General features: G+C 33.1%; 1 protein-coding gene across 1 annotated transcript; it reads left to right on the forward strand.

Annotated features, from left to right (window-relative positions):
- The first annotated feature begins 3,131 nt into the window (after positions 1 to 3,131).
- On the forward strand, positions 3,132 to 6,715 carry LOC139840857 (purple acid phosphatase 22-like). Its single transcript, XM_071831114.1, has 5 exons — positions 3,132 to 3,331; positions 4,197 to 4,491; positions 5,291 to 5,859; positions 5,985 to 6,073; positions 6,490 to 6,715. Exons 1-5 carry the CDS (start codon positions 3,179 to 3,181, stop codon positions 6,713 to 6,715), a joined length of 1,332 nt encoding a protein of 443 aa, XP_071687215.1. The 5' UTR covers positions 3,132 to 3,178.
- The last annotated feature ends 8,342 nt before the right edge of the window (positions 6,716 to 15,057 follow it).

The following is a 15,057-nucleotide window of genomic DNA, read 5'->3' on the forward strand; positions in this document are numbered from 1 at the left end:
CATGGCATGTAGTTGTTTCCAGTTGATTCTAAAGGAGTAAATTTAAGCTTTTCCAGATTCGACATTTTCTATTAAAACAAATAACATGATAAATTATAGTCACTTTATATTCATAAGTATATAAACATTAAACATAAATTTAATATAACATAAATGATAAGTAGGTGACAGTGTCGACCATATGTAAGCAATCATTAATAAATGTTATATAACATAAATATAAATATTAGTAAACATAAATGATAATTAGGCGACAGTGTCGGCCATATAAATGTTAGATAATAGAAATATAAATGTTAGTAACATAAATGATAATTAGGTGACAGTGTCGGCCATATAAATGTTAGATAATTGAAATATAAATGTTAGTAACATAAATGATAATTAGACGACAGTGTCGACCATATATTATTCAGATGGTATAACCGACCATATATCATTTGGGTGGCAGAGCCAACCATAATTAGTATTAAGATTATCGTGCTGATAACGTGTTATAATTCAGTAGGCTTATAACTACCTTTAGTGGTTTGATTCTTGATGTTATAATTCAGTAGGCTTATAACTACCTTTAGTGATTTGATTCTTGATTAAGAATACTAATAATGAAGTGTAAGAACAAAGATGATAATGGAGAGAAAGAAAGAAACACTTTGTAAGTGTGAGAAATGGTGCAAATTTAATGCTTGCATTCATGGCTATTTATAGTAAAAATATCACAAGTTTAGGTAATACAATAATATTACTTTTGTGTACCAATAATTGACTATCCATTTATATATATATATTTATATATTATAACAAAACTATGTTATTTCTATGTTTTAAGTCATGAAAAATAGTACAATCTAACAAAATCAAATAAAATACATTTTTTTTCACTGATTTCCCATTAAACACTATTCCGTTGCGATCACTAACACTTTTTGTTTGTTAACCTGCAATGAATCCCATCCATCAAGCCAAGCTATGAAACTAGTCCAAGAAGTCAAAGCAGCCATATCGCAACTCATCTGAACCCAAACTACCCGCCACAACTCGAACACCTTGGTAAATTTACAAATGAAGAAAAACTGAAGGAAGGTATTTTAATCATTTCAAATTTAATGATGAACTGAATACACACAATTTTTTTTTTCCTTTTAACTATTTTTTCCTTTTATTTTGTGTGGATAATAAAATAATAAAGATATTACAATTAATGTAAAAGTTAGCCAGATTAGTTCAATTTTTAGTACTCCGTAATTGTTAGAGTATTTGTCTGGTCTATATGAGAACATATTTGAGTCCTATCTATCTATATAGTCTAATAAACCTCTAAAATGATGAGATCATTATTAAGCTAAATTACCCTTTACTTTTCATAATGATGATGTCATAATTATATATTAATTTAATTAAAAAAATAATACAAAATCTTTTATAAAAAGAAATATTAATCTCTCTTAAATTGTAATTTGTTATAAAAGTAATAATTGGATGATAATTTTATTATTATTATAGATATTGCATAGTATATTTTTTTGAGTATAAATAGGTGTGTTGAGTTAGAGTTTATTGTATGTATTTTTTGGTTAACAAAAACACTCTCTCTCTCTAGATTCCAAATGCCACCAAACTCTCATTGTACATTTTTCTATAAATAAAAAACCAATTACTCATACCTTTTGTTCAACCTTTGTTTTCTCCGTTTTACAGTATCTCTATCTCTATATACCTTCTACAGTCAAGAACCACTAAAAGTAGTTATAAGCCTACTGAATTATAACATAATTTTATTTTTCTAAAAAAATTTAAAAGACATTTATTATTATTATTAATAATTATTATTATTACAACAACAACAACAACAACAGTACCCAATACCACTTGAGTGGTGATGAAGTCATGCGGTGAAGGTGGATCGAACACATAAATATAAATATTCAACTTTGAGCGAACTTTATGTTTTTAAAATCAACGACAAGTTTCTTAGTCGGAATCCGTGGTTCCACGGGGCAATAAACTAAATGACTTTAACATTTACATTCACTTAATACCTAAAACATATCGTTAACTATTTCGTTTAAACAAACCCGTGTTTCCACGGGTCATTTCAATAGTTTTTAATAAACAAGTCTTCCATTTAACTCTTAGAAGGGATCTAGATACACGATGTACGGTACAAGTTACCTTCATTTAATTAATGACTTGACAACTTTCCTTTAATAAAAAACACAACAATGGCTTCCACAAACTGATTTCCTTAGTAACATCCTCGTATAGATGATGGACCAGAATATGCTTCTCCTATATATACGGGTGGAGTATTATTTATCTACGTGTTGACTATACGAAACGTGAGATCAAGGACCATGAAATTGGTACATTCCATGAATATGCCGATTCTTCTGCAACACGTGTCCACGTACAATTTTTATTTTTCTAACATTTATTTCCCAGAAATAAATTCTTGACTTTGTTTTAATCAATTGATGTTTGACACTTCAAGTTCTAGTTGTACACGATGTCGATATGAATGTTTCGTATGCTTTTTGGTACAATTATAATTCGTTTTCACATTCACATCGATGTAGTACTTACTAGTGATTTCTACCATTTATTTTGGACCCAACGTATATTCAATACACTACTATTTACATATTTAGTAACCATTCATTCATATTAATGTCGTTCTTTCATATATATGGTCGGAGACAATGGCGAAGCCACTCCTTACACACCAATGACGACCTTTTGTATTGTGTAGTGTCCGTCGTGGATTTAGAATTTTTTTTTTCAACGAGAGCAAACTGTTAGAAAATTGTAATAAACAACGTAATAGCTAGTCTTAATGAATATAAATAACAATTGTATAATTATTTTGATACGTATATAATTATAATGAATATAAATAAATAGTAAGATGAAGATATATCGGACTATATTTGTAAAAGTCAAGCTAGTTTTAACAATGTAGAAAGCAATAGAAAGCAAAATAAAAGTAAACACGAAGAGTATGAGTGGCGTTTAATTGCTGAGAGCATATCCATAGTCATATGGTAGTTTGCTTCACGCCATCACAATATACCATCACATGCTATATATTTTGCAATATATACAAATCTTGCCAAACTTTGCTTTTAGTACCCCAACTACCTTTTAACTTTTCTATCCTTCAATTCAAAACGCAAAAACCATGACTAACCTATTATCCTTCCTCTTCCTCTTCCTCTTCGTCCTGATCTCGAGTATCATCGAGCCACTCCATTCATCCGAGGATTACGTTCGTCCACCCCCACGGCCCGTAGTTATCACCCATCACAACCGGCCAGCTTCTCATCCTCAACAGGTTTGAGTTTAATTATGTTGTAATCACATTTGATCGATGTATAACCAGAAATTAAGTTTTATGGTGGTTGAGGTTTTTTTCGTATAATTTGTATTGTTAGTGTTATTTGACCAAGAGTTAACGTGGACATTGTTATAGATTAAAATTAACCTATCCGATTAGATATTTGTATGGTTCAAATTACTCTCCGGTACGTAGTCCAGTTAGTGACTCAATTCGGAGTATAAGGTTGATAACGGACAATTATGAGAAACCCCACAATCAGCTGTCAGTTTTACAATGCAGGAGTCATACTCATACCTGACTCACTCTGCGGTTGTGATTATAGGATGCTAGTGCTCAAACCCATAACCATCACATATTCAGAGCATATATAGTGTAGTGTCTCAATAGTCTATCAATTTTAACCGTTACAACACCAATTACTTAATATGAGTAGTTATTAGCATTAATAGAATACACTCTCCGTCTCAAGTTACTAGTATTGCTTTAACTTTATTTTTTAACTTTAACGTAAAATAATCTTTTTGTCTCAAGTACATTAATAGTATTGTTTAACTTTATTTTTTTAACATTGACGTTAAATAATCTTCTTGTGTTAAATAATCTTCTTGTGTTATGTAATACTTGACGAAAATTATATTAAATGAAAAACACATATAAAACTTAATTAATTTATTCATATAAATTCATCAAAAATTATATAACACAAAAAAATTATTTAAAGTCAAAATTAATAAAGTCAAAGTATGACTATTAGTTCAGGACGAAGTGAAAATAATTTTAATAAAATTGGAAATATATATAGGAGTTTTTATGAAACAAATGGTAAAATATCAATGTAAAATATCTTGTGTTGGAATAGGTGCATGTTTCATTGGTCGGAAAGAATCACATGAAAGTGTCATGGGTAACCGAGGAAAGTGGTGCATTGTCTACCGTTGACTACGGAAAAACACCTGGGAAGTACGACTCATCGGCTACCGGAGAACGTTCATCGAATTACCATTATTTCTTATATTCTTCCGGCGATATCCATCATGTCACTATCGGACCTCTTGATCCCGCCACCACTTATTACTACCGTTGTGGTGGCTCCGGCCCCGAATTTAATTTCCGGACCCCGCCTACTACCTTTCCCATTGAGTTTGTAGTTGTTGGTAAGTTACTTTTGTACTATCACTTAAATGGTGTTTAATGCATATTATTTACCGTCACATTTCAAACATGTACGTAGTTTAGTGGTTAGGATTGTAATATCTTAAAAAAGGTTTTAGGTTCAAATTCTTCTTTATAGAGTTATATATTTACATTATATAATTTTACTTCTTCCGCCTCTATTCTATAGAAGTGTCTACATTTAACTTTCAAAGTTAAATGCAAATGTGGACGTTTATACTTGGACGGAGAGAGTAAAATTCATCGTATTTCTTACATTTATAAGTCGATACACATCGAACTGCTGTTTAAAAAATAAATAAATAAATAAGCTAAGTTAAACATATATTGACCAAGACTAGCTCCTACGTTTTTCATTGACAACACTTCAAGTTTACATTATCTTTTCTATCTTTTAAAGCAAACTATATATATTTCATCCTTTTAAACTAGAAGTATCAACTTAATTAATACTAATATTAATTAGGTATTACATTATAACTTTTAATTTGCTCAATCTATGAAATAGCTGTCAAAGCGTATTGATCTAGCAGTATCATGTATCATGATGCCCGGACAAATATGTATATATATTCATGATAAGTGGTGTGGATGTGTGATCGAGTATGTGCCTTTCTAAAAGAATTATGAAATGGTGTACACAACATAAATAAAAAAGTTATATATATTACAGTAGCATCTCAGTTTCTATTAATCATGTCATATCGAAATTCAAATTACAACTATTTAATTGATATGATAATGATACCACGATAAATAAGATCTTGTACATGTATTCAGGTGACCTTGGACAGACTGAATGGACGAACACGACCTTGGAACATATTAACGCAAAAGACTACGACGTTTTGCTCCTCCCAGGCGATCTATCTTACGCAGATACACAGCAACCACTTTGGGATTCATTTGGACGTTTAGTCGAGCCATATGCTAGCCGTAGGCCATGGATGGTGACCGAAGGGAACCATGAACAAGAAATATTCCCAATCATTTACCCAAAAGGGTTCAAAGCGTACAATGAACGTTGGCCCATGCCATATGAACAAAGTGGCTCAAAATCAAACCTTTATTACTCGTTCGACGTTGTTGGAACTCACATTATCATGTTAGGTTCTTATGCCGATTTTGGTACTGATTCTGATCAATATAAGTGGTTGGCCAACGATTTGGCTAAAATCGATCGATCAATAACACCATGGGTCATTGTGCTCCTTCATGCACCTTGGTATAATTCGAATACGGCTCATCAAGGTGAAGGTGAAAGTATGAGACTAGCAATGGAAGAAATGTTGTATAATGCACGTGTTGACATAGTTTTTTCAGGCCATGTTCATGCATATGAACGATTTGTAAGTCCTTTATTCAATTTTTCTAACTCCAATAAAATGTTATTTCCTCTATCCTAAAATAATTGTTCTTATTTTTGAAGAATTAAAACAAACCAGAATAACATGATTCTTGTTAATATTTCTAGACAAGGGTTTACAACAACAACGCTGATCCATGCGGTCCGATGTACATAACAATTGGAGATGGAGGAAATCGAGAAGGCCTCGCTATGTCGTAAGTTTGCTTTAACATTCTTTGTTTTAAAATTTTCAAATTAACTAAAGTTTTAACTTACATAACTGTTTTTTACTAAAATAACAATTACTATTAAAATTAAAATTAAAGGAAATTCATGAACAGATGAAACCGATACAAGCAAAGACACAAAACACAACGTAAAACTTGATACAATAATATTTTAAGTATTCAAATTAACACTAGTCATCATTCATTAAATGTCAACAGCAACTTATAGGCCAACGAAACTCAAGTATAGTACACATGTAGCATATAGTGATCACACTAAATGCTAATTAGGATAAAATGGATGAAACACTTATAGATATCAATTGCTTTGATGAGAACACGTATTTTGTTTATCGCTTGATAAACCAACTAATCTATTTGGAACATGCTTCGATAAATTGAAGATACAAAGATCCACAGCCGGAAATATCAGAATATAGGGAAGCAAGCTTTGGACATGGTCGATTAAGAATATTGAACGAGACAGATGCTCATTGGTCATGGAATCGCAATGATGACTCTGTCTCAAGTGTGGCTGATGATATTTGGTTTGCTAGTTTGAGCTCAACTCCTTCATGTATCGCAAAAACCCAACAAAAGCCACAATCAAAAGCAAATGATGAGCTTTGATTTATACTCTTTTTTTTTTTTACTGTAACATACATTAGTGGTCGATGTTTGATGCTTATAATCTTGTTGTAACACACAGAACAAAGACAAATTTACCATTCTTGATCTTATAGATAGAGGTTGATTGTGCGATTGTTTGTATAAATTTACCATTCTTGATCTTATAGAGAGAGATTGATAGTGAAATTGATTGTATAAATTTACCATTCTTGATCTTATAGAGAGAGATTGATAGTGAAATTGATTGTTGATATTGCTCTAAACATACATATTATTCGACGCAATATCACTCATATTTCATAGGTTTTTATCTTCTACGAAGACATTCAATGCGCATTTCACGAGAAAAACGATAAAGGTAGACAAGAGTTTGTTATTTGAAGATTCGACGATAAAACGATCGTTTTAACCAGATTTATATCAAGAAACGTTTATCCGAATGAAAGTACAAGATGAAAGAAGAAAAGAGTTCAAATGTATAGTGCCAAGACAGTACACGTCAACACGAGATCAACAAAGAACAAATGAAGAAGAAAAATCAAGAAAACTGGAAATTTGCCTTACACGAATCGTGTACTATTACACGAATCGTGTAATATCTCTGGTCATACACGATTCGTGTATATATACCCGATTCGGGTAATGTTAGGCCTCAACAGTTTCCAGAACGTGCAAAAAGCTGGCGGCTGCTTTATTATTTTTTTTATACTACTTTTGGCTAGTGCTGCAAGTAATGGACGAATAATCATCAAAACACTCAGCAATTGGACAGTCTTTTTGACCAAATTAAGCTCAACTACTACTTCTATTCAAGCATAAATATGGAGTACTATCAACAGACACAAGGGAGATTATTACAACACATTTACAAAACAAGTTTATTATAGTTAAATTATTGTAAATTTTATTACGCTGTAAAAATAGTTTCAACTATTAAAGGGGTATTGTTCGTGATAAAAGGGTGTTATTATACGCGTGAAAGGGTTGTTATTATTGTAATTTTTCTACTGTTTGAAGTTAATGCAAGTGAAGATATTTTAGTAAGTTTACTCTGTTAAAATTAGCGTTGTTATTATGCCTGCATATCTATATTTTTATGTTTCCCCTAGTGTAATGGATAGCTAAATTTCTCTAGTGTTTGCTTAAATGTAGAGCCCCTAGTGAAATGGATTGTTACCCTTAGTAAAGTTAAAATGTAACTTTAGTATTTTTAATATTGAGCCTAGTTAAAAGAACCATTTTTATGTAATTAGGTATTTAACCCTTGCCATTTAATTTAGTAAATTTATATAACGAAAGTTATATTTATTTACCTAAATTAAGCTTCAACATTAAAAATGATCTAGACGAATTTATGAATAAGTTATTGACACCAATTTAGGAATAAACTTCGGTGGTTTGGGTGATATCAATAAATTATATGAAAGTGAAATTATAAAAAGGGAAACCGTTATAATTTGGGTAATGACGAAAGTCAAAACTAGGCTAGGTCTCAATTTAAATACTTAGGGATTAGTAGCTTTCTAAAAAGAATCCGATGAAAATTAGATTTTATTTAGTTAAGTTGTAACTTTATATTTATTCGAGAGAAAAATGTAAAGTTTGATACTAGAACATTTTAATAGGGCGTAAAACTTAAGACAATCCATGGACCTAGGGGTGACACAATTAAGTAAACACTTCCCATTTATATTATTTTTACTTCTTATAAAAGTTTTATCTTTATTATTTACGAATTTCAAGTTTAAAATATATAAAAATACATAAAAATAACTAATTTTCGAAACAGGAATCTGTCCCATAATTTAAACCATACACGAATCGTGTGGCCTCACACGAATCGTGTAGGCCTTGACGCGGCTACAGTACTAGCTAGGGTAAAAATTAGGGTTTTGATTAATTAATTATTTATAATTTAGGTTATTAGTTATTTAATTATTATAATTAGGTTATTTATTATATAATTAGTTTTAATTAAGTATAAAATACAAAAATACATGTTTTAATCCTAAAATTAGTATTAATCATTATAGGTTTATAAATTGTAATTAGTTTATAATTAGTAAATTAATTAAATTCCTTTTAATTTGTATTAGTTTTATTAAAAATGCATTTTAGTTAAATTAATTAAGTTTATATAATAATTGCTTAAAACAAAAATCTAAACATATAGTTTTATTAAAAATTACTATTTTACTAATTACCATTTAGTAACATAATTAATGCATCATAATTAGTATAATTTCATTTAGTATCATTTTAAGATAATTCTCGTCATATTGTAATTTTATTTTATTTAGTACATTAGTTAAGTTATTTTCTTTTACTGTTACTATAAATTGCCTAATACAAAACCCCACTTTAATTAAGTTTGACATCAAAGACTATTAAAAAAGAAAACCATTAAACACTCCATCTCCCTGTGGAACGAATCGGATTTACCAACAATCTAAACTACACGGATAGGACTAGTTGCCTATATATATGTGTGAAATCAACCTAAAATCAATAAAATACCACATATACAATAAATCAATTCGTGTAACAAAACAACTCAAATCCGTTCATAAATAAAGGTTTCGATCCAGCACATCAACTTTTTGGCGCCGCTGCCGGGGAGTTGGCAGTAAATAAATAGATAATTTTTCTGGTTCGTAGTAATAGTTGGATTTGTACGTGGACCGGGTTGTTGGATCACCAATTTTATTGGTCTTTGAAGGATCCTGCCCCTCTGCTGCATCTTTTGGCTATTCGAAACGTGGGCAAAATCAGAAGGATAATCTGTTTGTTTAAAGGTTTTTATCATTGTTTTTATGTTATTCGATCCTCTCGAGGAAATTCATTTCCAAGAAAGTTCAAAATTTTTTAAATCCTTTAGTTCTTTGTACAATTTCCCAAATTGTATGATCCGTTCAATCCTAAACTCGTTAAACTTAATACGGAACTGCAAAGAATTAATAAAAGACAAAAACAACAAAAAGAAGTACTAGTAATTTTAAAACAGCGAAAAACACTAAAAAATTTAGAAACAAGTAGGTAACCCTAGATAAACCTTTATTATTATAATAGAAATTAATGTATGAACTTACGTTCCTCCAACGCTGAATTAACTCCTTCACATCCTGAACCTGAAAGAAAATTTCACGAACGCTTAAGAGCTCAAGAAGTCGATTCTCTTGCTAAAAATTTAGAATCACTTTCCTTAGAATCCGACTCTGAACCAATAAATCAACCAATCATAGAGCCTATTATTAAAGAAGAAGAAGAAATGGCTGAAACAAATCTAACTATGGAAGAGTTAATGAAAGCCACAAGAAAAGGTCAAGGCCACGCAATCATCCAACCCGAGATGAGTGATGGTTTTGAAATAAAAGGTCAATTTTTACACATGGTAACTAATACATGCCAATTCGGTGGAGCTCCAAACGAGGATGCTAACGAGCATCTTCGTAAGTTTGTAAGCATTTGCAAACTATTCAAAATTAAGGATGTCACCGATGATGTCGCATGTTTAAGAATCTTTCCATGGTCATTAAAAGATGAAGCTAGAGATTGGCTAGACTCATTACCTGAAGGTTATATTGAAGACTGGAATGATATGATGGACAAATTTTTGTCAGAATTCTTTCCTGCTTCAAAAGCAGCAAAATTACAAAGCGATATAAATCACTTTAAACAAAAACCTAATGAAACTCTTTATGAAGCTTGGACTCGATTCAACAAAATGCTTCGAATATGTCCTCAACACGGGTTGAGTACATTTCAAAAAGTTTGTATATTCTATAAAGGAGTGAATGTAGCAACTAGAAAAGATATAGATGCTGCAGCCGGAGGATCGGTTATGAAGAAAACACCTGAAGACGCTCATGCAATCATTGCTGATTTAGCGTCCCATTCTCATAATTGGCATCAAGAAATAGAATTCTCTAGATCATTAACCGTTGCTAATATCGAAAGCGATGATGAAATTGCTTCTTTAAAAGTTCAAATGGCAAATCAAGCCAGACAAATTGAGAAAGTAACTAAGGAAATGCATGCTATTAGGGTAGGATGTGAACTGTGCCAAGGTCCCCATCTTACTAAAGATTGTAATCAAGCAACAATGGAAGAGCAAGCAAATTTCTTAGGTTACCTACGAAAAGGTGAAATGAATTTTAGCGATTTTCCAGCGATAGAAGCAAATAACCGAAGATATCCTCCTATCAACAGCTATCAAATAGGAGGACCTTCAGGTTCAAATAACAATAACTATCAAGGAGGAAATCCAGGTTACCAAAATAACCGAAATTTCCCAAATCAAAATCAAATTCAAAGAAATCCACCACCAGGTTATAATAACCTAAACAACCGTAATCAACCTCAACGAATTTATCAAAATAATTTCCAACACAATCAACCACAACCACAACAATTAGCACTTACACAACCACAACCCGAGAAGAAATCCGGTTTAGAAGATCTCTTGAGAGATTTTATGGTTAGGAACGAGCAAACCGCGGAACTTCAAAATCAGCAAATTCGAAATCAACAAGCTACGATTCAGAATTTAGAAAGAGATGTTGGAAGGATTTCACAGTTACTAGCAGAGAGACCACCTGGTACTCTCCCCTCAAATACTCAAGTGAATCCCAACAACAGTCAAGCAAGGAATGAGCAAGTAAATTCCATAACTACGAAAAGTGGGTTAACCATTAACCCCGATATTCCAAAACCTCCTGCTCGTGTTTCTTTTCCTAACGAAAAAGAGTCTTCCGTGGAAGAGGATAAAGTGCCAACCACAAGTGCACCTAAAACTCAACCGCCATTAAAAGAATACAAACATCCAATTCCATACCCACAACGTTTAAAGAAAGATAAATTACAAGCACAGTACAACAGGTTTGCCGAAATGATTAAGCAAATTTGTATCAATGTACCACTTGTAGATGTTCTTGCGGGTATGCCAAATTATGGAAGGTTTATCAAGGATCTCATAGCTGATAAAGGTAAATATGAAGAAGTTTCAACAACATTCCTCAATGAGGAATGCTCAGCAATTTTGCAAAAGCAAAAGATGCCACCGAAACTTGGAGATCCTGGTAGTTTCATTATTCCGTGTCTGATGGGAGATTCAGTAATGTACGATGCATTAGCTGACTTAGGGGCAAGTATTAATCTTATGCCACACTCCTTGTACTTAAAATTAAACCTAGGTGATCTAAAACCAACTAGGATGTGTATACGCCTAGCCGATAGAACTTTTAACTATCCTATTGGTATCGCCGAAAACCTACCGGTTAAAGTTAATCATTTAATCTTTCCTGCCGATTTCGTTGTCCTTGAAATGGAAGAAGATAGCAAGGTTCCCCTAATTCTAGGGCGACCTTTTCTAAATACCGCCGATGCGATTGTGCGTGTTAAAGATAAAAAACTTAGTCTAGGTGTAGGGGAAGATAGAGTTACCTTAAACATAGATAAAGCTATGAAACAACCTATCTCCTCCGATGACGAAGTTTATAAGGTAGACATTGTTGATTGTTGTGTTGAAGAAGAATTACAAGAATTACTAAATGTCGACACCTCGAACTTCAATCCAATGAGTGAAAGTAATGAATTTGATGTAGAGCTTGAACTTAACGAATTGTTGAAAGTAGTCATCGATGGAGATGACGTTGAGGAAGAAATTCTCAAAGAAGCTGAACCTTTTGAAGAAATTACCGATGGTAATAGGTTCCGAATAAAATCTTCCTTGGAAGAACCACCAACCTTAGAACTTAAAGAATTACCGGAACATTTGGAGTATGCTTATCTCCAAGGTACGTCACAATTACCCGTTATAATTTCATCAAAACTCTCCGATGACGAAAAGGGTAGGTTAATGTCCGTTCTAAAAGCTCACAAAAGGGCAATTGCTTGGAAAACAACCGATATTCCTGGGATTAACCCAGCTTATTGTACTCATAAGATTCTAATGGAAGAAGATTTTAAACCCGTGGTACAAAGGCAACGAAGGTTAAACCCTAACATGAAAGAAGTTGTCAAGAAGGAGGTTATCAAGTTACTTGATGCCGGGTTAATATACCCTATATCCGATAGCCCGTGGGTTAGTCCTGTTCAAGTAGTACCCAAGAAAGGGGGTACAACTGTCGTCCTTAATGATAAAGATGAACTCGTTCCTACGAGGACAGTCACTGGTTGGAGAGTCTGTATAGACTACCGTCGTTTAAATGACGCCACAAGGAAAGATCATTTCCCACTTCCTTATATTGACCAAATGCTAGAACGTTTAGCGGGAAAAGAGTACTATTGTTTCCTTGATGGATTCTCCGGTTATTTTCAAATTCCCATTGATCCAAAAGACCAAGACAAGACAACTTTTACTTGTCCATTTGGTACCTTCGCATACCGACGAATGCCGTTCGGATTATGCAATGCGCCAGGCACCTTCCAAAGGTGTATGATGGCAATATTTCATGACATGATAGAAGGAAGTATGGAAGTCTTCATGGACGATTTCTCTGTTTTTGGAGACTCCTTCGATTCATGCCTTTCAAACCTCGAGCGAATGTTAATTCGTTGCGAGGAATCAAATCTTGTTTTAAATTGGGAAAAATGCCACTTCATGGTGAAGGAAGGCATTGTTTTAGGACACAAGATTTCTCAAGATGGAATGGAAGTAGACAAAGCTAAGATTGATGTAATCTCAAAGCTTCCTCCTCCAACTAACGTTAAAGGAATTCGTAGTTTCTTAGGTCATGCGGGATTCTATCGACGATTCATAAAGGACTTTTCCAAAATCGCTCGACCCATGACTAAACTTCTTGAGAAAGATAGTACATTCGATTTCAATGACGAATGCTTACAAGCTTTCTCCATTCTAAAAGATAAACTTACGAATGCACCTATCATAGTATCTCCCGATTGGTCCAAACCATTCGAACTAATGTGTGATGCTAGTGATTTCGCACTAGGAGCCGTTTTAGGACAACGCCAAGATAAGAAATTTCAACCAATATATTATGCAAGTAAAACACTAACAGGAGCACAAATTAACTATACAACTACCGAAAAAGAACTCCTTGCAATTGTATTTTCTTTCGATAAATTTAGATCGTATCTTGTGTTATCCAAAACGATTGTTTTTACCGATCATTCAGCCCTAAAGTACTTGTTCAAGAAACAAGATGCAAAGCCTAGATTAATACGTTGGATTCTTCTCTTACAAGAATTTGATATAGAAATCAAGGATAAAAAGGGTGCTGAAAATCTCGCTGCTGATCACTTGTCTCGTCTTGAGAATCCCGACCTAGAAAAACTAGACGAGTCAGTTATTCATGACACTTTTCCCGATGAGTTTCTAATGAGAATAGAAACCGAATTTGAAGTTCCATGGTTTGCTGATTTTGCAAACTATCTTGCTGCAGGAGTATTAATTAAAAACCAAACGTACCAGCAAAAGAAGAAATTCTTTGCTGACTTAAAGTTTTACTTCTGGGAAAACCCTAATCTTTTTCGAATAGGAGCCGATCAAGTTATCCGCCGATGCGTATATGGTAAAGAAGCTCAACAAATATTGGAGCACTGTCATCAAGGCCCAGCTGGTGGTCATTTCGGACCTAGCTATACAGCTAAAAAGGTCTTTGACTCAGGCTTTTATTGGCCAACTATTTTCAAAGATGCACACCACATGGTTAAAACATGTGATTCTTGTCAAAGATCTGGAAATATCTCCAAGAGAGACGAAATGCCACAACAAAGCATCCTAGTATGCGAAGTATTTGACATTTGGGGTATTGACTTCATGGGTCCATTCCCCGCTTCAAACAAATGTAAATACATTCTCGTAGCAGTCGATTACGTTTCTAAATGGGCTGAAGCAAAAGCCCTACCCACTAACGATGCTCGAGTTGTTGTCAGCTTTCTTAAAAACCTTTTCTCACGTTTTGGGATTCCAAAGGCATTAATCAGTGATCGTGGAACTCATTTTACAAATCAATTACTCGAGAAAGTGCTTAAAAAGTACGGAGTTAATCATCGTTTCTCAACTTCTTACCACCCTCAAACGAGTGGCCAAGTTGAAAACACGAATCGAGGTCTTAAACGAATTTTAGAAAGAACGGTAAAAAACAATCCAAAAATCTGGCATCGAAAGCTAGATGATGCGCTTTGGGCATTTAGAACCGCATTTAAAACGCCCATTGGTACTACACCTTTCCGATTAGTTTATGGTAAGGCATGTCATCTACCTGTCGAAGTCGAACACAAGGCATATTGGGCTTTAAGAGAATGTAACACCGACCTTGTGCAAGCCGGAGAAAACCGATTCTTACAACTTAATGAATTAGATGAATTAAGACTACAAG

The sequence above is a fragment of the Rutidosis leptorrhynchoides genome, chromosome 1 (assembly GCF_046630445.1).
Source record: "Rutidosis leptorrhynchoides isolate AG116_Rl617_1_P2 chromosome 1, CSIRO_AGI_Rlap_v1, whole genome shotgun sequence".
NCBI classification, from domain to species: Eukaryota; Viridiplantae; Streptophyta; class Magnoliopsida; order Asterales; family Asteraceae; genus Rutidosis; species Rutidosis leptorrhynchoides.

What these genes read in the sequence shown, in the direction of transcription:
- LOC139840857 (XM_071831114.1), top strand. Translation starts at nt 3,179, where the DNA reads ATGACTAACCTATTATCCTTCCTCTTCCTCTTCCTCTTCGTCCTGATC. An exon ending in TTCATGCATATGAACGATTT is followed by an intron (nt 5,860 to 5,984) that starts GTAAGTCCTTTA and finishes TAATATTTCTAG; the next exon opens with ACAAGGGTTTACAACAACAA. An exon ending in CGAGAAGGCCTCGCTATGTC is followed by an intron (nt 6,074 to 6,489) that starts GTAAGTTTGCTT and finishes GATAAATTGAAG; the next exon opens with ATACAAAGATCCACAGCCGG.